Source organism: Coloeus monedula (genome assembly GCF_965178545.1).
Source record: "Coloeus monedula genome assembly, chromosome: 11".
Classification (NCBI taxonomy): domain Eukaryota; kingdom Metazoa; phylum Chordata; class Aves; order Passeriformes; family Corvidae; genus Coloeus; species Coloeus monedula.
In genome coordinates, this window is record NC_138791.1 from 405,009 (window position 1) to 426,374 (window position 21,366).

General features: G+C 46.3%; 1 protein-coding gene across 8 annotated transcripts in view; it reads left to right on the forward strand.

Moving 5' to 3' along the window:
- Positions 1 to 2,915: 2,915 nt before the first annotated feature.
- The window catches only part of WNK2 (WNK lysine deficient protein kinase 2), a 103,334-nt gene continuing 84,883 nt past the window's right edge, over positions 2,916 to 21,366 (forward strand). For all 8 annotated transcript variants that reach the window (XM_082288851.1, XM_082288845.1, XM_082288850.1 and 5 more), the window contains exons 1-2: positions 2,916 to 3,097; positions 3,357 to 4,140. In XM_082288851.1, coding sequence (XP_082144977.1) covers positions 3,430 to 4,140 — 711 coding nt within the window. In that variant the 5' untranslated portion in view covers positions 2,916 to 3,097; positions 3,357 to 3,429. The remainder of the gene's footprint in view (positions 3,098 to 3,356; positions 4,141 to 21,366) is intronic.

Sequence of the window (21,366 nt, forward strand, 5' to 3'; positions counted from 1 at the left end):
AGGCCTGGAATGACAGCTCCTGATGGCTAAGGAAAAGTTCTCTGTCTGCTGGGGAGCATCCCTCTGCTGGGATGGGCCATTGTTAACTGCCATGGAATGCTGGATCGGACTGTGGGCCAGTCCCAGAGCTGCCCACGCCCTGCCACGCCACCCCGCAGGCCTGGGTGCGCTGTGCCCCCAACCCTGCGGTGCCGCGCTGTCACAGCCCTGCCCAGCTCGCCCAGAGCGAGCAGAGGGCAGCGTGGAAAACGTCAAACAGCACAAGTGGGAAGAGGCTTTTTCTTTCCATTTTAGTAGTATTAAAGATCACTCATGCAACAGTCTCCGAGCGCTTGATAGTGGTTCACAATTAAGTTTGTGACATGCAAATGATTGCTAGGTTTTCAGTAGACAAATGGGCACAGGAAGAGCCCTGGGGACCATGTGGCACCGGACAGAGCGAAAACTCAGCTGTGAGAACAGGTCTTGTTTCATCTGTGGAGCCCTCGGAAGGGGTCAGGGGACACCGGTGCAGCTTGGCAGTGCTCACGTGTCCTCCTGAGGCTGGGGTGGGATGCTCCCTATACCTGAGAGTGTGCAGATTCCCACTTCCTCTGAGAAGGCCTGGCAGACAGGGAAATCCAGTCTCTTTTCTTTTTTTCCCCCCACATTTTTCTTGATTGTGGGTTTTGGGGTTGGTATTTGGTCAGCTCTAGAATATTCCCCATTTTCTCCGGTCCACCTGCAGAGTGAAATGCTGCCAGCTACATTTAGCCCTCTCATTAGCCTGAATCTTATCCTTTTTCTACATGGTGGTGGGAATTTCCATTGCCAGGAAGAGAGTTCTAGGTCAATTTATGTAATAAGTAGGAGAAGGTGTCAGAGCTCTTCACCTTCCCTGATTTCTCCTGGTAACTGCAGACTGCTCTCTGTGTACCAAATCTCCATCTGCAGAGAGGTGCAGAGCCCAGCATACAGGACTAATGTTTGGGAATTTGGGTTTCTATACATCACACAAATCTGTGTTTCATGCCACAATTGCAAGTCCTAGAAATATCACTGATATTTGAACACTTCAAAAAGCAAACCACTGAAAGATCAAATGGATCCATGAGACTGAATTATTAGCGAAGTGTGATTTGTAAAAATAAAACACTAGTGATTCTATTGACAATAACTACCTGGTTTCTTATTCTAAAAGGGTCTTTTAAAAATAATTCTTAACAAAAATTAATCAATTAAAAGAAGAACTAACTATAGTTGCCTGACAGTCAGCTGCCTTTCCCTCAGAAATCTCAGGGAATAATTACTTGGTAAAGCTTCTCTTTTTATTTTTCTTTATTTACTTAAATTTTAATTATGAAAACATATGGTATTTTTTAATGAATCTAATACTTGAAAAAGCCGCTTGGCAGTAGTGGCAACCAGAGTCCTTTTGTGAATTTACAGAGCAGAAATGTCACAGCTGCCACAGGGCACAGCCTTTGGCAAAGCCAGTGTCCCACATCTCTGACCTCACCTAAGGGTGAGTTACAGAACAGTTTGGGTTGGAAGGAATCTTAACACTCATCTCATTCCTACCGCCTGCCATGGGCAGGGACACCTTCCACCATCCCAGGATGCTCCAAGCCCTGTCCAACCTGGCCTGGGACACTTCCAGGGATGGGGCAGCCACAGCTTCTCCGGGCACGCTGTGCCAGAGCCTCCCAACCCCCGCCCCCCCCGCCAAGAATTTCTTTCCCATATCTCATCTAACCCTGCCTTCTGTCAGTGGGAAGCCATTCCCGCTTGTACTGGCACTCTAGACCACCACCCAAAGTCCCTCTCCAGCTCTCTTGGAGTCCCTTTAAGCAGTGGAAGGAGCCTTGAGGTCTCCCTGGAGCCTTCCCTTCTCCAGGTGAACACTCCCAGCTCTCTCATCCTGTCTCCAGAGCAGAGGTGCTCCAGCCCTCCAATTATTTTTGTGGCCTCCTCTGGACCAGCTCCAACAGGTCGATATTCTTCTTGTGCTGAGGCCCCCAGAAGTGGAGGCAGTGCTCCAGGTGGGTTCTTCAAAGCACAGATGGGTGTCAAGATCCAAATTTCCCTCTATCTAGGCTAATTCCAAGTGTTGGTCACAGTGAATGATGGGGTCAATATTCATAGAGTGATTAATGAACTACCTGGAAAAAAAGAAAAAAACCCCAAAAAAGATAACTCCAGGTCGTGAGGCTTGTCATGTGTTCTGACCTGCTGTAGCACGGGTGGGCTGTGAGGTGTTTGCAGTGGCCACATCTGAGTCAGTCCCTGGTCACGTTCTGCATTTGAGGAGTGCTGAGAGATGCTGTGTGGAAAGAGTATCCAGTTTCCCTCAAGTCACCTTCCCTTTGCTTGCAGCCGTGATAATCGGCAGCTTGGCACACCCACCTCCTGGATCCAGAGATCGGATGGAGCTGAGGCCGGCGCCCCGCACCCACCCCACACCTGCACGGGAGATGCTCTGGGGGAGATGTCTGGGGTGGATGCCCTCGCCGGGATGCTCTGGAGGGGATGCACTCGGGAGATGCTTGCCGGGAGGATGTCCTCGGAGGACGCTCTCTGGGGATGCTCTTGGGCCCGTGTGTGCACCTGCCGAGGGGGCGGACGCTGTGGGGCGCGGACCGAGGCGGCGGCGGGGCGCGGGACCCTCCCATTGTCTGCGGTGGCGCCGGGCGGGGCGGCGGAACCGGGGGTCGAGAACGAGGGCCGGCCGCCCACCCTCCGCAGCCTCATTGGCGGCCGCCGAGCGCCGGTGCCTTAAATGGGCGCTGCCCGGGAGCGCTCCCATTGACAAAAAAAGCGGCGGCGGCGGGGCGGGGGCTGCGGGCGGGGGGCGCGGCGGGGCTGCCGCAGGGTGCCCGCGGGCAGGGGCGCGGAGCCGCCGGGTGCGGAGCGGGAGGCGCGGCCGGGCCGGCGCTGCGGCGGGGGCGGGCTGCGGCGCAGGGGCGGGCGGAGCCGAGCCGCGGAGCCCCGCACCGACAACGGCTCCCCCGGCCCCGCCGCGCACCCGGGCAGGCGCACGCTCGGCGGAGCCGCCCCTCCTCCGCCACACGCCTTCCCCCGCGCATGGCGCTGAGCGCGGCAGCCGCCGGCTCCGCACGTAAGTAACGGCCCCGCCGCGCCTTTGTGCGCGGGCCCGCCGCAGGTGAGGCGGCCCCGCCGCGCGCCGCAGCCCGGGGCTGCACCGGCCGTCCGGCGCTCTCGGCCGCGCCCCTGCCGGGGACAGGGAGGGAGCCCGGTCTGAGCGGCCGGGGCCCGGCCCGGGGGCCCGGCTCGTCGGAGCCCCGGGGCCGGGGGAGGTGCCTGGGGGCCGGGCCGGGCCGTGGCGGCGCTTCAGGGCTGCGCTCTGCCCCGCGCAGGTGGCGGCGCGGGCGCGGCTCGCGGTGACTCCCCCGGGCCGGGGCGGCGGCGGGCGCTGACACCTCGGACCGGATGGAAACTGGGGGCGATGCCAGAGCGGCACCTCGGCGGGGCGGAGGCGGCGGCCGTGCCGGGGTTCCAGCGACTGCCGAGCCCGGCGCTCCCCCGGCTGCGGAGACTGGCGTGAACATGGATGGGCCCGGCGGCGGGGGGAGCGGGGCGGCCACGGCCACGGACGCTGCTGCAGCGCCGGGAGCCCCCGGGGCCCCCGCGCCGCCGCCCCGCGGCCCCGGCTCCAGGGACCCCAAGCTGGTCCATCAGCGGTTCCTGCGAAGGAGCGTGGTGGACTCGGACCAGGAGGAGCCCGCCTTCGACCTGCCCGAGGCGGAGCACCAGCGGAGAATCATCCTGCTCCCCAAAACCAGGAGGATAATCGCGGAGCGGGCGAAGGCGGGGCAGGGGTCGGTGGAGGCGGCGGGCCGGGAGGCCGAGTGCTCCGGGGAGCCGCGGGCAACGCCGGCCTCGGGCAGCGCTGCGGGCGCCGAGGAGCAGAAGGAGCCAGGCAAGGACGCGGAGCGGAGAGAGGCGCAGGATGCTGCCAAGGACCAGGGCAAGGCTAAGAAAGAGGAGCCCGAGGAGGAGGCTGATATGAAAGCGGTTGCCACCTCGCCGGATGGCAGATTCCTAAAGTTTGATATTGAACTCGGGCGGGGATCCTTCAAAACGGTCTACAAGGGTCTGGACACGGAGACGTGGGTGGAAGTCGCGTGGTGTGAACTGCAGGTAAGCCCAGCTGACCCTCCTGTGCTTTTTTTTTTTTTTTTTTCCGCCTTATGAGCCGGGAACTAAAGGCACCGTGCCGGTGTCATCCAGAGCAGCTCAGCCCTGAACAGCCTTTATGGTCACCATCGCTTAGGATCCAGTGTCTAACTATAGCGCAATATCCCCATTGGCTCCGGATCCACCACCTTATGTACACTCCTCCCACGCTTAACCCCCTCGGCCCGGCGCTGCTCCAGCCGCGGATGCCGCGCAGGACCCGCCTGGCGCAGCGAAGGTCACGCGTGGCTCCCGCGGCCGTGGGAAAGGGCGGAGCGGGGCTCCTTGGCCCCGGCCCCAGCCCCTTCTCGAGGCAGCAGCTCTGGGTCAAAGTGACACCGACCGCCAATGATTTCGAGTGCGTTTGCAGGAGCAAAATTTCCTTTTGTGTTATGGCCTCATAAAGGCTGAGGAGCTGCTCCCCCCCGACCTTCCTTCTCCCCTGCCATGGAATTGTCACTGTCCTGGTGAATCAAACCTCCCAATACGCCCCAGTGCTTGCCTTTTTTAAGGCATCGTGTGTGCAGTGCTTTGGTTAGGTCAAAGACCTAGCTGTCCAAATACCTTTTAAAAAGGCAGATTTTTACATTAAAGTTCTAGATGTTGAGAATGAAGTAATATCATCCAGTAATAGTTGAAGCCATCCAGTAATATGTAAAGAGAATGAAGGCTTAGATGCTGTCTTTCCTTGTTACCCTGTTCTTGGTGGGTTTTGTAGCCTTTAGTAAAAATCATAGTAGTACATGCTTAATTTTTCTTTTGCTTATAGTGTCTGTTACCTCACTTTCGTTGGCATCCATTGGAATGAGACCTAAGAGAAAAACCTAGTAAAAACATTTTTTTATTTTCAGCGTGAGCTACTCTGTAACTTAGGTGAAACGAAGTTTAACCCTTCATTATAATTTGGGGTCTTTAAACTCCCGCTGGGTGGCTGAGCTTTATGGCCTGCAAGAGTATTTGAAACTGACATGGAAATAACGTGTTATTGTAAGACTGAGCTCCTGGGTTTTTGTTTATATTTTAATGTTGGCCTAATCTTTTTGTAAATTACTCCTGGCTGCCTGGGATAGCTGTGGATGGATGTGCAGTCACATCTTTATTTGCTGATGATTTCATTACACAACATAATCATAATTCACTGCAGCACTGCTCCCTTAATAAGAATTATGGGGAACACTTCTCTCTTCATAGTCATGCATTCCCTGGCTTTTATGGGACAGGGATGCAGAATGGGAGACACAGCAGCCAGGCAAGGTGTGGTGGGCTGGTGGTGAGGGGCTGAACCCCTCTCTCCTCCAGCCCGGGAGGTCTTGGAGGGTTTGTGGGGAAATGGGGGAGCCTGGGGGATTGCCAAGGGGATTTAAAAGAGGGCTGCTGGAGGGAAGCCTGGGGGCAGGCCTGGGCTTTGTCTGGGTTTGCTGGGAACTGAATCCTGAATATGTAAGGCTTCTACTTCAGCAGACTGAAATCCATGAGGGATGGTGACTGGGATGCTGTTGGAAGGCAGGTTGTCCGAAGGAAAAGGCTGATGCTGCTCCTGTCAGGCCAGCTCCATCACTGCAGAGCCATCGCACAGACCCAGAATTCAGCACGATGCCAGGTTTTCACAGAGTGCTCTAGCAGGGGGATTGACATAGATGTATTTTCCACATATTTTCTGTAATAGAACATCTTTAATGACCAAAGACTGCCAAATGTATTGCAGACGCGGCATGGAAGTGCTAGGCTCTGGGTCATGTACACCTAAGGAAGAGACTGGGAAGGCAAAACTGCAGTGTGAAAGCTTTCTTACCTGGTGAATGGCCTTCTTGTTCTTAATTACACTTGCTTAGGAATTCTTGAACTGACTGCATGTGAAGAAATCTGTATAATGCTCGAATTCCCATTAGTTTTCACTATATGTGCATCAGCCCAAATCAGATCTTATTGCTAGGTATTTTCAATTTAATAAAGGATTTGCTTTAGGCCTCTAATCGTGGAAGGAAAACTATTGTTTGGCTGCTTTAGAGAAATTGGTGTGAATCCCTAGGAGGCAGGGGCTGCTGGGTCTCCTTAAACTCCGCTGTATGCAGACCAGAGGTAATGTGAGATGGTATGTGACTCTGGAAACCAATACTTTGGTCTGGATTGGGAAAGCCTCATTGAATGACAAAAGCCTTTAACGACTACAGGATTAAAGCCTGTGCCTCTGGGCTGGATTTGCATGGAGGAGGCGATGGGAGAAGGTGTGAATGGCTGTGTTGTCTCCAGTTTGACTTGTAAAATACTCTCTCGGTTCAGCTGGGGAATTTTAGGGAAAACATTCAGAGGGTGCTTTCAAGTAAATCACTTTATTAATGGCTTTTTTTTTTTTTTTGTGAGCTGTGCCAGTTAGATCTGCCCCTATTTGTCTTTCTCCGCACAAATTTGAAGTTCCCTATAGGTAGCAGAAGACTGAGTGGAAGCCATCATATCACTATGCTGCTGGAGACAAAATGCCTTCCTCTGCAGCCTCACACCATCAGAACCCAGCCCAGAGCCTTTTTGTGGAAAAATTGCTGCAACCTGTAGTTTTTTCTTCTGGAGATGCGCTTGTGCTTGTTACAGTTGGAGCGGGGAAGTTAAAGCGAGCAGCGTTGAGGTTCCATGCAGGCATTAATCCTCTGCCCTGGCTCAGCGTTTTTTCAGCCCGGTTGTGCTGTTGCCTGTGTGTCTGTCTTTGTCCATCTGTACAAAGGCCTCGCGAGCCATTCTTGTTCAGCGGCTTTATTTCATTGAAAAGACGGCTTTAGGGTTCAGAACTGAAATCATGGCTCTGATTAGGGCAGGATCCAAGCGCTAACCAAATGATCTGGGCTTTAGACCTGTCTGAAGAGGTGAAAGCTATGGCTGAATTCTAGCTAGAAAATAAGGCTATTGTTCCTTCGTGAAGCTGAAGTGCCAGAGCAGGATTAGTGTGCCCTTGCAGTTTTGGAAGGGTTTGCGTTCCAAGGTTTTCAGCAGCTGTAATTAATATTAATTGATGGCATACAATCGCTGTGTGGTGAGGCTTTGGCAAAACACTATTGAAGTGTTGCACTCCTAAGTAAAATGTTGGGTCATGAATAAGGAATACAGGCTTTGCCACTCCCCTGCTTACAAGCCAAATACTCCTTTTAGTTAGATGAATGGTTTCAGAATGCCCATCATGTTTCCCTTTGGGGATATATAGGGACTCTGCAAAGAGTACTATGGTACTATGAAATGCAGGGGCCTCATTGTGCTTTGTGGTTCTTGCTTTGACTGTGAATACTGACACTGTATTTAATTTTAATTTTTTTTGTTAAGAAATGGGGAAAGGTTGGGCTGTCTTATCCTGTTGTTGCAGGAAGGTGGGAAATGCCTGGTGATCACCCCAGGGAAGCCAGGCTTTCTCCAGTGCATAAGGGTGCTTAGATGGAGGCAGGACATTTGGTGCCCAGGTGCTCCGTGCTCTGAGAATGTGTGGGAGTCCTGAACTGGGCTCAGTCCCAAGATGCATCAAGATGTTGGATGTTGGAGGTATTTGGGTAGCTGTGTAAGAGCAAAGGATGAGCAGAGGTCAGTTCTCCTTCCACACCCAGATAGCTGAAGTGAGAAATCCTGGGTATTAGAGTAGTTCTGACAGCATTTTCCAATGGCCACCAAACCGTGTGTCTGCACTGGTAAAACAGCCAGGAATAGCCATGCTGCCCTAGTGGCAGTGTTCTGCTTCCCACACTCACAGATTTGCTGTGGGCTTCTGGTAGTTCTGCTATAGTTATGTCGGGAAAAACTTAAATATCTTTAAAATAAGTGTTTTAGTTCATGGTTTCATAGCACTTTTCTGCTTTAATGTCACTACCAATCTCTTCAAACTGCTTGAACCAAAGGAAAAAATGTGGAATTACACTGTATATTACACAGTATATTTGAAGTGACTCAGTTATTTGGGAGCTTCAGGTTTTTGGAGGGCATGGATCTTAATTTTCAGTGAAGTTCAAATGTGGATGTGTTTCTGGACATATCTTAAATTATCTCTTCCCATATTAATACTGCATATGAATCAAATGAATTTTCTTGATCTCAGTTTTTGTCCCTCTACACGAGAAGCTCACACAGACTTGCTGCTCAATTTTCATATGGCATGAATGGTCTAAAAGTAAAAGATGAAATTAGACTTGGTTTTGATGCAAGGTGAATAAAAGGGACATTTAAAATAATTAATGCTGAACCTGAGTGAACTTGCCTATACTTGTTTCTAAGGCCAATAACCTTTCCTTGAAGCAAGATTTAAAGTTTGAGCGGGGAAGGGAGGAAAAGCTATTTATTTCCAAGTGTGCTATGAGAGCATGCTATGATCCCTATATAACTATTTTCTTAACATTTTAAGCAGTGTTTTCATTCTTATGTTCATTTAGAAGATGTGCAATAGTAAGAGACATCGAGGACTTTAGCTCAGATGTTTTGATGTAAGCAGCTATGTTTGCATGCTTACAAGTGGGAGCCAGTGTAATGGACAGTGTTAAAGCAAGTTTGCTTTGCTTTAGCTGGCAAGTCACTGCTGGCTGAAATAATGTGGAAGAGGGAAGATGTCTTATGCCCCTGTATCGAAATTCCAGGGTGGTTCTTCCTGAAAAGGGTAGTAACTCCAGGATTTCCACAGGTGTGGTAGTTTGGCTTTTAGTGTCCTTGCTGGCTGGCAGCATTCATCTGATGTTGAAATAGTAGCAGGTTACTATCTGTGCTGGTAATTTATTGGCCAGGTAAACTTTGTAGTGTAAATGAACAGAATAATTTAGAAAATCTGGGAGAAGAAAGGAGAGAGAGATTGTACCTGAAAGCTTGAATCTGGTATTGCTGTCTGCTCACAGTAAGTAAATTCCAAGACCAATTTTGTCTGTTTCCAGTTAATTCTTGTGAAGGTGTCGTCTGTTTAAATTGAAACAATTAGTTTAGCTGTGCTTTACAGTGTCAGTATGCAAGTGTGTGCCTGTATCACTGGTGTTTGTTAGCAGAGCTGTTGCCCTGGCATGGAGAAGCAGGGCAGGGATATGGTAGTGAACTATTAATAGATGGCTTCTCAAATTCAGTAAATGAAGTAGAGCTGGGTCAGGCTTCACATTCTACTTGTGAATCACACAAAACTTCTTTCTTTTGCTTTCGAGCACATTGTGCCTAAAGGTTGGTCGTGTGCTCTTTTAATTCTGGGGAAACTCTTCATACTAAATGTGTGGATCCAGTTGCCATAAGCAGAAATGACTTCAAATCAAAACTCGGTGTAAAGGATATTTCTGGTCCCTTTGGTCATCTCATATCCACAGCTGATGGGGGGTGGAAAAAGTTGATGTTGCAAGCGGTCACCGTGGTGACCCTTGCAATTGATATGCAGCCTGACGTGAGTAAGGTTTGCACTGACGGTATTGTTTTGTGGTTAGGGTGTACCACAGGTTTAAAAGTTCAGAGGCAATGGTAATGATGTGCTAAAAGATGTTGGCTACTGGAGTTAATGTGTTTTGATAGTCTGAATGATTAGAGATGCTGCAGGGGTTTGAGAAAGTGCCTTCTGGAAGGGTAGGTGGAAGGTAGAAGCCCTGCTGTAAGGATTGGGTACGAAGGCATTGTTGAGGAGAGGAGGTAGGGCTAAGTCTCTCCTGCCTCAGGAGCCTACTGCAGTGGTTCCTGTGGGTTCGGGTGCTGAGAAGTTTGGGTTTTAGATTTGCCATTGTATGGCTGTTGATGGCCAGCAGCAGGACACTTACCTGTGTGTGCATTAAGCTCTGGGCTAGGTCTGCTGGCCAGAAGACATAAATATAAGCTAAGTGCTGATGTGTTGTGATCCTTGGACAGGCCGTAGGTGTGAGGAAAGGGCAGCCAAAGGTGTGTCACGCGAGATGTGTGACACTTGGTGCTCCTGCTGGAAGAGACATCTTCATTGCACTGCAACAGGAGGGGCTTGCAAACAGCAGCTGGAGAATATCCAGAAGGGTCATGTGGAAGCAGGACTGTTTTTCTTCATGTTTAAGTTTATATATGTGATATTGAAGTTGTGTTTGGAAATGTATCTTTTCCCTGAAGTGACACTGGTGGACAGCATGGGTGCTATCCCAGTGTTGATTTTGGTGTGCCTGAAACTGACCTTGGCCAAGAAGAGCAGCCTAGGATTTTCCTTGTGGGGTTGAGAAATCGACTGGAAACAACCTTCAATCCAGTACCTTGCTATTCCTATGTAGCTCTGAAAGGAGGGAACCAGCTCCCTGCTTCCTGCTGCCCTCCTGCCTCCTCGGAAGCAGAGGTCAGCCTTCCTGCAGGAGGGGTTCACAGCCGCGTTCTTCGCAGCACTGCCTGGAGTCTGCACCAGTACAAGAGTACCTGTAGATCCTTCTAAATCCAGTTTCCACATAAACCACAAAATAGAGCCCCTTTTATGTGACTAATCTTCAAACCATAGGAACTTCCCATATCCCTGATCAAAATCTTATTGTCCTCCAAAGGAATCGGGTCTGTATCTGCTTCTGGCATTATGCTTACCCAAACTCTGCTAGTTAGGAATTTAGTCCATTCAGAATTAGCTGCATAGCTTCTTAGTGGTTCTTTTGACATGCAAATGCCCATGGCCTGTAAAAGACACTTCGAGTTTGGGACAAGGAGTGGATCACAAGTCCTGCTTGTTCTTCCTGTCCCCTGCTATCACCTGTGTTGTGGATACAAGTTGTCACATGCCACTGAACACCTCTAAGCCTTAGGAAGCATCTTATTTCCCAGTTAGTTGTCTGTAGGGATTGGTGAACCTAGACTGAGTTTTAAATCAGCTGGTAATAAATGTGCCCTGAAAACTTTCAGGAGTGACTCTTATGTGACATGCAGGTAGTGTGGGGTGGTGATGTCTCTTCTACTCAATCCCTTAAAGAAATATAAGTAAACTCATACCTGTACTCAATATATATTGAGTTTTATTTTTTGGGAGATGCTCCATCTTGGTCTTGAATGGTATTACCTGTTCTTTCAGTTCGTCATCATCCCCAAAATGCTTTAAAAAAAAAAAAAGAAATTACACCCTCTGGAAAATAATTGGTTGTATAGTGTTAGTACAGTAATATGGCTGTGTGATGCAGTGGGGGTAGTGGGCAAAATGAAAGGCCACATTCTGGGAATGTCCTTCTGGTTTAAACTGTCAAGGAAGGAGTCACTGAAGACTTAATACCATCTGTTCCTCAGTTGTTTGCTACAGAAGGCTACAAACCACTTATTCATGAACTCTGAGGAAAACAGATAGGAGAAGGCAGGGTCAAGTAACACTAGGGGAGTTCTAACTTGGCCATTTTATGTGAATTCAATCTGATCTTCATTCTTGACCTTTTTGAAGGAAAATTAAATGCTCTTGGAATGGTATTTGATCCTGTGATGAATCTCAGCACCACCTTACTAAAGTTAATGCGAGTTTTAATGTAGTTTTTGGTTAGATAAGTAAACTTAATGTCTTTGATTCATATTTTTTCTAGAAAAATGAACACCTAGAAGGAAATGAGCATGTTTTTGTTACACACCAGTCCTGTTTTGTAATGCTTTTTTGGGGGAGGAGGCTGTACAGTAGCTGGTTACTAAAACTATTAATAAATCTTTTTCAGATTCTGAAAGTCCTGATATAGTCCATCTCTATTTTAAAGGCCTTTTGTTTCATCATAATTCAGAGATTTTGAATGTAAATCTGTCTGGATGATGGCTGCCTTATTGTTTGTTTGGGGATTTTTTTGTTTTTAATTTATGTATTTATGTGGATTTGGGGAACTGTCAGGTATTTTCCATTAACTTTGAGCAAAGTGTGAGCCTTGATAAACCGTGGTTCTGAACTGAGCGTGGTAATGTGATGTTCTGTATTCCTGAATTAACAGGGCTTGTCCAAAGGTAGTGTCAGTGTATCTCAAATGCTTAAAACTGCCTGAAACCCAGTCAGACTAAACAGATGGAGGAAGGGTTTTTTTCTTTAGCTGAATAATAAAATTTTGTCTATATTCTATAAAGAGGATTTATTAAAAAGAACAGACAACAGTTGGTCACCTCATGTATTGAGAACTGAGTATTGATTTTACAGAAGCAGCATAAACCAGGCATTGCCTCTGTCTGCTTCTGAAGTGGATGTTCCTTTCTCTCACCAGCGCGTGCTCGAAGGATTAAAATTACGGTGTTTATTCCAGATTTTTATACAATAAGCAGCTTTTTCACGTTGCCTGTCCTGATGCTGGATTGTCTCAGTTAGAGGAGCATTTCAGGTGCCCCATTGTGCTGGCTGGAGCTGGAACAGCTGTGGTGCTTGACTGAGCAGACTCAATCCTGCTGTTCAAATAGAACCCTGGGGAGAGTGGGGGGGGAAATCACAAAGTTTCCAGTGGATGTAGCTCATTGCTGCAGGCCTGTGCAGCACTCTGCTGAAACACTGGAATCAGTTTTACAAGAGCCAGATATTATCAAAATAGGTTTGTTTTGTTTCAGGCTTTGCTGATTAATTAAGGAAAACAGGCATGGTTGTGTGCATCTGAACTTGTTTTGTTTCTCTTTCGTATCACTGTGTGTTTGGAGAGCTGTTGTAGATAATAAAGCGAGTGTTACACAAATGAAATGGACTTGCTTTTATCTCAATTATGATAACACTTATATTGCCTTTGATTGCTAGTGCAGGATGAGGATATAGAATCCCAGCATGGTTTGGGTTGGAAAGGACCTTAAAGCTCATCTTGTTCCAACCTCCTGCCATGGTTGTGACATCTTCTACAAGCCCAGGGTGCTCCAAGCCCTGTCTCATATCTTGTGGCAAACAGCACAGTTGTGACTGACACGGATGGATCTGCATGTACTTGATGCTGTTTGTGCATATAGAAAATTAATAGAAAAATACAAAACCACGTGTTTTAAGTCACAGGATACAGGGCAAAATGAGTTGGGAAGAGTGACCTAGAATGGCTGTTCACATCCTATCTGTGATGCTGCTTCTTGGATTGTGTTGTTCTGGGGATGCAGCAGCAGTCCCACTGCCCTCCAGGCTTCTAACATTTTTTTTTCCTTGCATGAGTTGTGATACCTTGTGTAACATCTTTCACTGACCTTAATGAATGTAAAAATCATTGTGGCAGTTCAGCCTAACTGGAGCCTGTGATCTCCAGGAACATCCAACACAGGCAGAGGGGAGTGAGTGAAGAGGGAACATAAAGCAATATTTGGGAGTTGTTTGTATTGTAAGGGCCCTGTTGAAGCTCATGTAGTACCATTCCAGGAAACAAATGAGGATTTTTGTGTAACTTTCCTTTAGAAACAATGAGAGGAAAGCTTCTGCTGATAATCTGCTCATCCCTGGATGTATGGCAGACTCCTGAACGGGACAAAAGTCACAGAAAGCAAGTTTGAACTATAAATTCTTTTAGTCTGCTGGGATCTCAGAGCCCCATGGGTGTCAAGTAGCAGTGATTGCTTGGTCTTTAAATAGAAAACTCACTTTGGAGTCTCCATTTAAGACTTGGACCCACATCAGGCAGTTGGAGATAAATGTGGGCATCCAGGGCAGGATCCTAAGAAGGTGAGCAGGGGCCTGAGGGAGCAGATGTTGGGGGGAAGGCTCCATCCAATAGCTGGTTGCCCCTGTCTTTGGACGTGTGAACTGCCTTCAGGAGAGGTCAGACCTGTGGTGAAACACTGCTGTCTGTCCAGCAGCTCCAGCATTTCCTCCTGGGATACCCTTTCCTAAGAACGGAAGAATCTTCTGTCTTGAAAGCATGAAGTTGCAGGAGGTGTGCTCCTCATTCTTTCCTTTGCTGCCAGGGTGGTAGTTTAGGGGGTTTGGTAAAGGCTTCAGTGACCCTTGCACATGTGAGAGGAGCTGGGAATGAATCTCCCCTCTTGGTGTAAGTTCTTTAGCCGACGTTTGGGTGTTGTGGCAGGGGAGATGGGCAGGACCTCTTCCAGGTATAAGAGAAGAGTAGGTGCCACCACTCGGCTTTCTCTATGGGATAGGTGTGCAATTTGAGGAATGGCTGCAGAGTTAATTTCTGGGTCCCAGCTGTGTTTGCACACAGGGGGCACATACCGAGGCTGAGACGTGTGCTGGAGGCTGGAGCTGTCGCAGGCACCTCACCTTGAGGAAAGGCACAGAGCCTTCAGCGTGCTGGCAGCTGCAGGACTGGCTGTCAGAGCCCCAAGTGCCTTCAGGAGAGTGCATTTGGACCCAGATCAATTTTATGCCTTATTTTTTACAGTCTCATGTTAAATTAAGCCAGCTGGATGGATTCCCACGTGATACAAGATGCTATGGAGGCACGCTGTGGCTTCCTCTGGGCTGTAGACAGCTCTCTGAACCCCTCTCTGTGGAAGAGGATCAAGCCTTCTTTTCCAAGTATAGAAGGAAGAAACTTGTAGCAAATAACTGTGGTTGGGAGAGGGAAGTGAAATGTCTTTTTAACTCAATGGAATAATTGGTGCTTTTTGGGACTTGACTGCTTGAATTTCTGTCCCCACTTGTGACCCACTCTGCCAGAGCCCATTCTCCTGCCGTGCAATAAGTACACGACATCCCCACAGGGGCTGCTGACAGGGAGGGCTTTGATGAGAGGCTGACATCCCTTACCACGAGAAACAGTTAATGCTTAAAACGTGTGTGATTAAGATGTGTGTGTATCTGTTCACTTAGATGAATCTAACATGGCAAGTTTTTAACCACTAAAGCTACCAAGCTATTAGAAACAGCAATTCTTCCTCTAAGTAACACACAGGCATTAAATACAGCTTCATTTACTGAAGTGTGGATATCCTTTTTTCTAGTTATCTCCCAGGTAGTTTGAAGGAAGGAGATAAGCTCAGGTTTATTCACCTGTGGGCTTCAAAGGAAGTTTTGCTCCATAGCTTTGTTTTAAGGCTTTTCTGTGTGAAATGAGACACTTGGTATGATGAAGCCTGAGTATTCAAAAGCAACTGCCACAACGAGGGGACTGGGTATTTGATTTTAGCCACACAAATACTATCTGGACTTTTTCTTTTATTTGTGATGTTGCTGGCTAACAACCCCATTTATAACAAACACTGCTAGGGGTTGTAGTCCATGGTGGGAGGGCATCTCTCAGCATGGAGCTGTTGATGGAGAGCAACTGAAATGGGGAGGTCTGTGCCTGGGGCAGTTGGCTTTGTCCAAGCAGGACACCACAGAAAATACACACTTTACTGACTTGGGACCTGCAAATTGAATCCAGTGTTGCTGCTGAACCCCACATTCTCTGTGGGTGGTGGGTGTGGCTGATGCTGGTCTGGCTTTGTTACAGGTTAGGGAAGGGTTACAGGGTGCTTCATCAGCCCCTTCCTGCCTGCCTTTGACAATTTTAGAATCACAGAAGGGTTTGGCTTATAAAGGAACTTAAAGACCATTTCATTTCAATCCCCTGCCATGGGATCAGACAATTTCCACTGCACCAGGTTGCCCCAAGCTCCATCCAACCTGTCCTTGAACATGTCTAAGGATGGGGCACCCACAGCTTCTCTCAGCAACCTGTGTCAGTGCCTCATCCCCCTCACTGCCTTTTCAGGAAGGCTTTATTAGTAAAATGGATGCTACTTCACAGAAACTTCCAAGTAGGCTTTTAAAAAATTGTTTAAATGACTTTTTTCCTTCTCATTCCTGCTCTTTCCTGTCTTCTGCCACCCCTTCTTAAAGTTACAAGGACATGGTTCTGCTCTTAACAGCTTCTGCACTGCCATAGGGTATATGCCTTTATCCTTTTCTCACATCCCTTATTTTTCTTTAGAGGGTCATCTTCACAATTGCATGAAATTATCTCCTGTGATTAATCCAATGAGCTGCCATTTCACCTGTCAGCCTCCCAGATGTGCAGGGTGTTTGTGCAGCCTTGGGACCATCAGTCGGTGACAGCTGGGACAGCATCTGGTGTCTCTGAACATCCTGATGAACCTGAGATGGAAATCAGGATTTGCAGAGAAACAAAGGAAAAGGGGGTGGCACCTAGTCTGACAAGATGCAAAGGCAATTTGTAACCTCTTGTGCAATAGTTGTTTCTGATTCTTAGCAATGACTGATAGTTATGATCTTTCTGCCTGCCTTTTTGATGCTTTGGTACTGCAGTTCTGCTCCTGCAGTTACAATCCACGTGCTGGAAAGGCTTTTCTTAGAAACAAGCTTTGATAAAACTTATGTATTGTGCATTTTTGGTGTGCTTTATGCTGTTTGCTATATCTCTGATTTTTACAGTTGAAATTGTCATTTATGATTTCTGTTAGAGAAAGAAAAAAGTCATTTAAACATTTCCACAAAGCTAATTTTTGTGTGCAAAAAGAGAGAACAATGCAATGTTTTATGAACTGTGACCTTTGTGCCTTGAAAGATGTATAGGGCATATTTCCAGATGGCTTTCTGTCAGCAGGGTAACTAATGAAATCCCCTGGCAGTGGGAGTCCTTGGTGCCTAATAGGATGTGAACTCCCTGTATGGCAGCTTCAACAGTTTGGTTATTTCTGAAAGTGCCCTTTTTTTTGGGTTTTGCAGCTACTAGGGTGGGGCTTTTGCTGCAGTTTTGTATTCAGTGGGTCCAACTGGAGAATTTCTCCTTCCCTTTTCTATCAAGTTTACTGAAAATTGAAAAGTGCTTTGTTGCCACGTCTTGCTACCCTGATTTACTCACTAAATGTATTGTGGAACATATTTTCCTCAGGAAACAAAGGCTGCAAATCAACCTTTGAATGTGTTTTTGACAACCACTAGAAATAACAAGAAAAGGGGAGTTTTCTTACTCTTACAGTCACGCAGTGGTTAGTGTTAGAAGGGACCTTGGAGCTCACCCAGCTGCAAACCCCTCCCATAGGCAGGGACACCTTCCACTGTCCCAGGTTGCTCCAAGCCCCATCCAGCTGGGCTTGGACACTTCCAGGGATGCAGGGGCAGCCACAGCTTCTCTGGGTACCCTGTGCCAGGGCCTGCCCACCCTCACAGGGAACAATTCCTTCCCATAAAGGAATTCTTGTTCTTCCTAAGTTCGTTCAGTTGGTGCCAGATACCAAAGTCCCCGTAGTTTTGTGTGTATTTTTCTTGCAGGATACATATTTCAATAATCTATAATCTGTGACACAGCAGAGTGTTTAAGTGTGTGACTGAAAAAATTGAGAGACTGGTTTAACTGGAAGATCTTACACATGCTGGAATGTTAATTAGTCATAGAGGTCAAAGACAGCCAGATGAATAATTAGTTATGAAAACCTGTTTACCTGTTTTTAACATGATCAGTTTAAAAAAAAAAAGTTAGAAAAGAAACATACTGTTTCTAAGGTGCTTGTGTACCAAAGTTTTAGCCCCCCAAAGTTTTAGCCCCACTGAGGCAGGGTTTATGCATGTTTCAATAAGCGTTCTGTCTAGCCTGTTCTTTAAGGATGTGACAGATTTTGAATTGTAGTAGCATTCCCAGAGCAGAAGCTTTTATTCTTAGGTTGCCCAAAATTCCCATGCAAATTTACCCGCTTTAAAAATGATTGCGTGCAGTGGTCGTGCTGGGATGATGGCAGGTCTTGAGAATCTGGCACCATCAGAGTGAACGCGGGGTTTTCTTTAACCGATGGGAGCTATCGAAAGCATCGCTGTAGCTGGGTGGAGTCCGCAGCAGGGTGTGAGCCTGGGCTGGGGCTGGAACCCCCACGAGGAAACCTCCCGGCAAAATCAGTGTATTTGCAAATAGATGTATTTTTATAACATTAGGTAGAGAGTTCAGGGGGTTGACTTCTCCTTAACCTTAGATATGGAGGTGAAAATATAGGCTTGAGTGCTTCCTTTGCTTTTCAGAGAATATTCTGGTAATGCTACCTTTCTTTATGAAACTGATTTAAGGAACATTGTAGCTGCTCTCTGGCTTCATTTTTTAGTGCTGCACCTTGTTCAGTAGCTGATGTGGGATAAACCTGGGAACAACACTGTGAGTGGAGCAGGGGGGAATCCCTAAGAAGTGCCTGTGGAGGGATTTGACTGGATTTAGGTTGCTTTGGTCTCACTGTTGGGTTGCTGTTTTCTTCCATATTCATGGCAGGTGTTTGCTTTTTGTTTTCTTGGGCTTTGCTTGAGGCTTGTCCGTAAGATGGATGTGAGCATTCCTTTAGAAGAGCACACACATGTGCAGTAGTTACCATAATAAAGTGTTTGGACAGGTGACACAAATACAAGACTCTAAATTTGTCAGTGTCCTCCTAAATATAAGAACTAATAAATGAGTTTATGGCAATGAGTGCTATTCTTTCTTAAAAGTTGTTTTGAAGTGTGTGGGGTTTGAAAATTAATTGCAGTATGTGGCATTCATGGTGGAATAGGTAATGTGCTTCTGGTAGGTTGAATGATTTAAAAAAAAGTATTAAATCTTGTTTAGCTTGTGAGTTCTCAAGTGCTTTCTTTAAAAAGGACCTGGAGTCGTTTAGGTGGGCTGTGAACTGGTTAGGTAGTTCTACCTAAGGCTTTTACAAACACGTGGAAGTTTACTCTGTGACTGATAGTCAGCTCTCCCTTGAGCACTGTGTGTGACGTGCTGATCATTTGCTCTCATACTCTAAGGTGCTAGAAAGTTAAGAAATTTGGGTTTTAAAATGGAATTGTAGCTGCAATGAAGGCTGTGCTGAAACTTTTGTTTCATTGCAGTCAATAAATTTTTCATGACAGTTCTAATTTTGAAAGCTCATGAAAACAAAGCTTTAAAATATTTTAAGTGAATTACTTCATGACTCATAAGTTTTTTTCCCATCTTGAAAATGTCTGGGGCTTTGTATGGGATGGTAATCCATGTCTAGATCTTAATGTTTTATTATTATTATTTGTGTGATTTTGAAACCATTGACTTTCATGGAAATCAGCTGAATCTGCTGGCAAGACTAATCCAGCCTCCTGCTGCAAGAAGTCCTTTGCTGAATCCCTCTGATCATCCTTTCCTGAGAGATCTAGAATTCAACTACAGCTTCTTGGAACCTCTTAGAGCTCCAACCTGTACATTTTTCATCTTGTAGACTAACATAATCTACAAGAGTTGGAGTATTTAGTGTATTTTTAATCTTGTAGACTAAAATAGGGATACCAAATACAAACCCCTGTTGTAAAGGGATCCCAGTTTACTGATGCCACGGATAATATTTTAAAGTACTCTACCTGAATTTTAGTCTTGCAGACTAAAAATACATGTTTTTGAAAAAGACTGCTATGCAGTAAATCGTATTCTGTTTGTTTCAAGAGTGCTAACACAAACTGAGTGTTGTCTGAGAACTTTCTCATCTAGAGCTTGATGAAAACCAAGCTTTTGTCCAGATGAAAGGCTCAGCATGGTGTGCTGCTGATACTGAATCCCCAGGGAGGCTGCCCACTGCTCTAGTTCTTTGCACTGCAGCAGAGAAATGCCACAGATTATTTCTATAATCAGGTTAATTGAAAGAGTGGAAAGGATAAGGAGAGATTTTCTGGATTTATAGTTGAGGGAGAGTGGGAAGGACTGATGTGGCCCATGCTGTGCCTCTGTAGCCAGCAGCTGGGAGTGCATGCTCGGGGCCAGTGCCTGGAATGCTCTTTTAATAACATATTTTTTACGTGTACATTATTGCAGTGGGAATTAATGTGTTTTTGTCCCATAGAAATGTCTTGGGAGAAAGGTGTGATAAGAAAAATCTCTTTAGCTAGCCTTGTCTCAGTTTCAGGGAGAAAACTTCCAGACTCTCTCACTTGAATTTCTCCCACTCTAGGTAAGGTGATGGGAATTAAACACGAAAAAGAAAGTACCCTGGCGTTGTTCAGTTTTTTTCTTTGAAAGTTCAGTAGGTAAGGGCATTTATTTTTCACCCTGTATTTCCTGGTTCCTTTTAGAAGCTGCAGATCAGGACTGGTGTTTTACCTTTATCACCTGCCCAGTTGAAAGTTGAAAATACTGAATCCTATTCCAGGCTGAGCTCACGAGATTTTTAGAAGAAATTGGTTGTGCATGTTTATTAAGTTGCAAAATCTTATTTTCATGTGAAGTCTCTTAGTTTTGTGGTGCATGGTCTTGGTGTTTGGTTCTTGTAGGGCTCCAGGTCTATCATTGCAAGGCCAAAGACTCCCCTTGGTTGTCCACAGGGTGCATATCTGGGAGATTTGTCAGTTGAATCATAGCCCAAACCTCTGTTGATGTATTTGTTTACTATCCTATTTTTTTTCTGTTTCATTTGAAACCATTTTTATTCAGGGTAATGTTCTGGAGGACCTAATGCGTAGTTAATAGATTAAAAAAAAAAAGAAAAACCAACTAAAATGCCCCATTGGGAATGAGGGGTCATCACAGAGCTTTTAATTTCATATCCAACCAAGCAGCCGTGGTATTTAATCCATCCTTGGAACAGCAGCCAACATATAAAAGCCATAATAAGAAAATTATTAGTTATATCCTCTTCTCAGTTTAATGGGATGTCCTCTAAACTAACCTGTATGGGCCTGTGGTGGCTTGGTTTTTTCCTCTAGGTTTTTAGTAACTAATGAGAAGCTGTCTGGGCTTTACAGGATAATTCATTGTGCTTCCTCTGTTTATTTCCAGATAATTATTCTTCACAATGGGTATCCCTATTGTAAGGGATTCCAATTACTAATGCCACAGAAAATATTTAGTTATTCTGAACAGACCTATTCCTCTAATTTCTTCAAAGTCCCATTTTAAGTTAGTTAAGTTCTGCTGAGTTGAATTAAGAGGTGTTTTTTATTCTGGTTTTAAGTGCACACCTATTTTTTGTAAGAGATCGTTTATATTCTTTCCATCTGTTTTGCATAATTTTTTGGTTGAAGTATTCCTGAATTTCTTTTTCAAGAGTCTGCAAATTAAATTGAGTGAGGAAATCTTTTCCTCACTTTACATAACAATTTAAATAAACTGTTATGTCTCAAATCAAACTTTTATTTTAATGAATGCAGGGTGCATCATAAGATGTGGCTGTGCCGTATAATACACTGCAGTTAATGAAAAATCTTCTGTCTGAAGTTAAAAATATGAAAAAAAATCAAGCAGGTTCTTCTATGACAGACAGTAGCTCTTCGGAGCATTGAAACCGTCTTCGGAGGAATGTATTCAGATATCTTTTTTAATCATCAGAAATGAAACATTGGCAGAGGTGGCTGCAAATGTCTCTGGTGTGCAGGGTGGGCTGGGCCGGGAGCGTGGGGGCATCTCCATGGGACCGAGCTCTGTC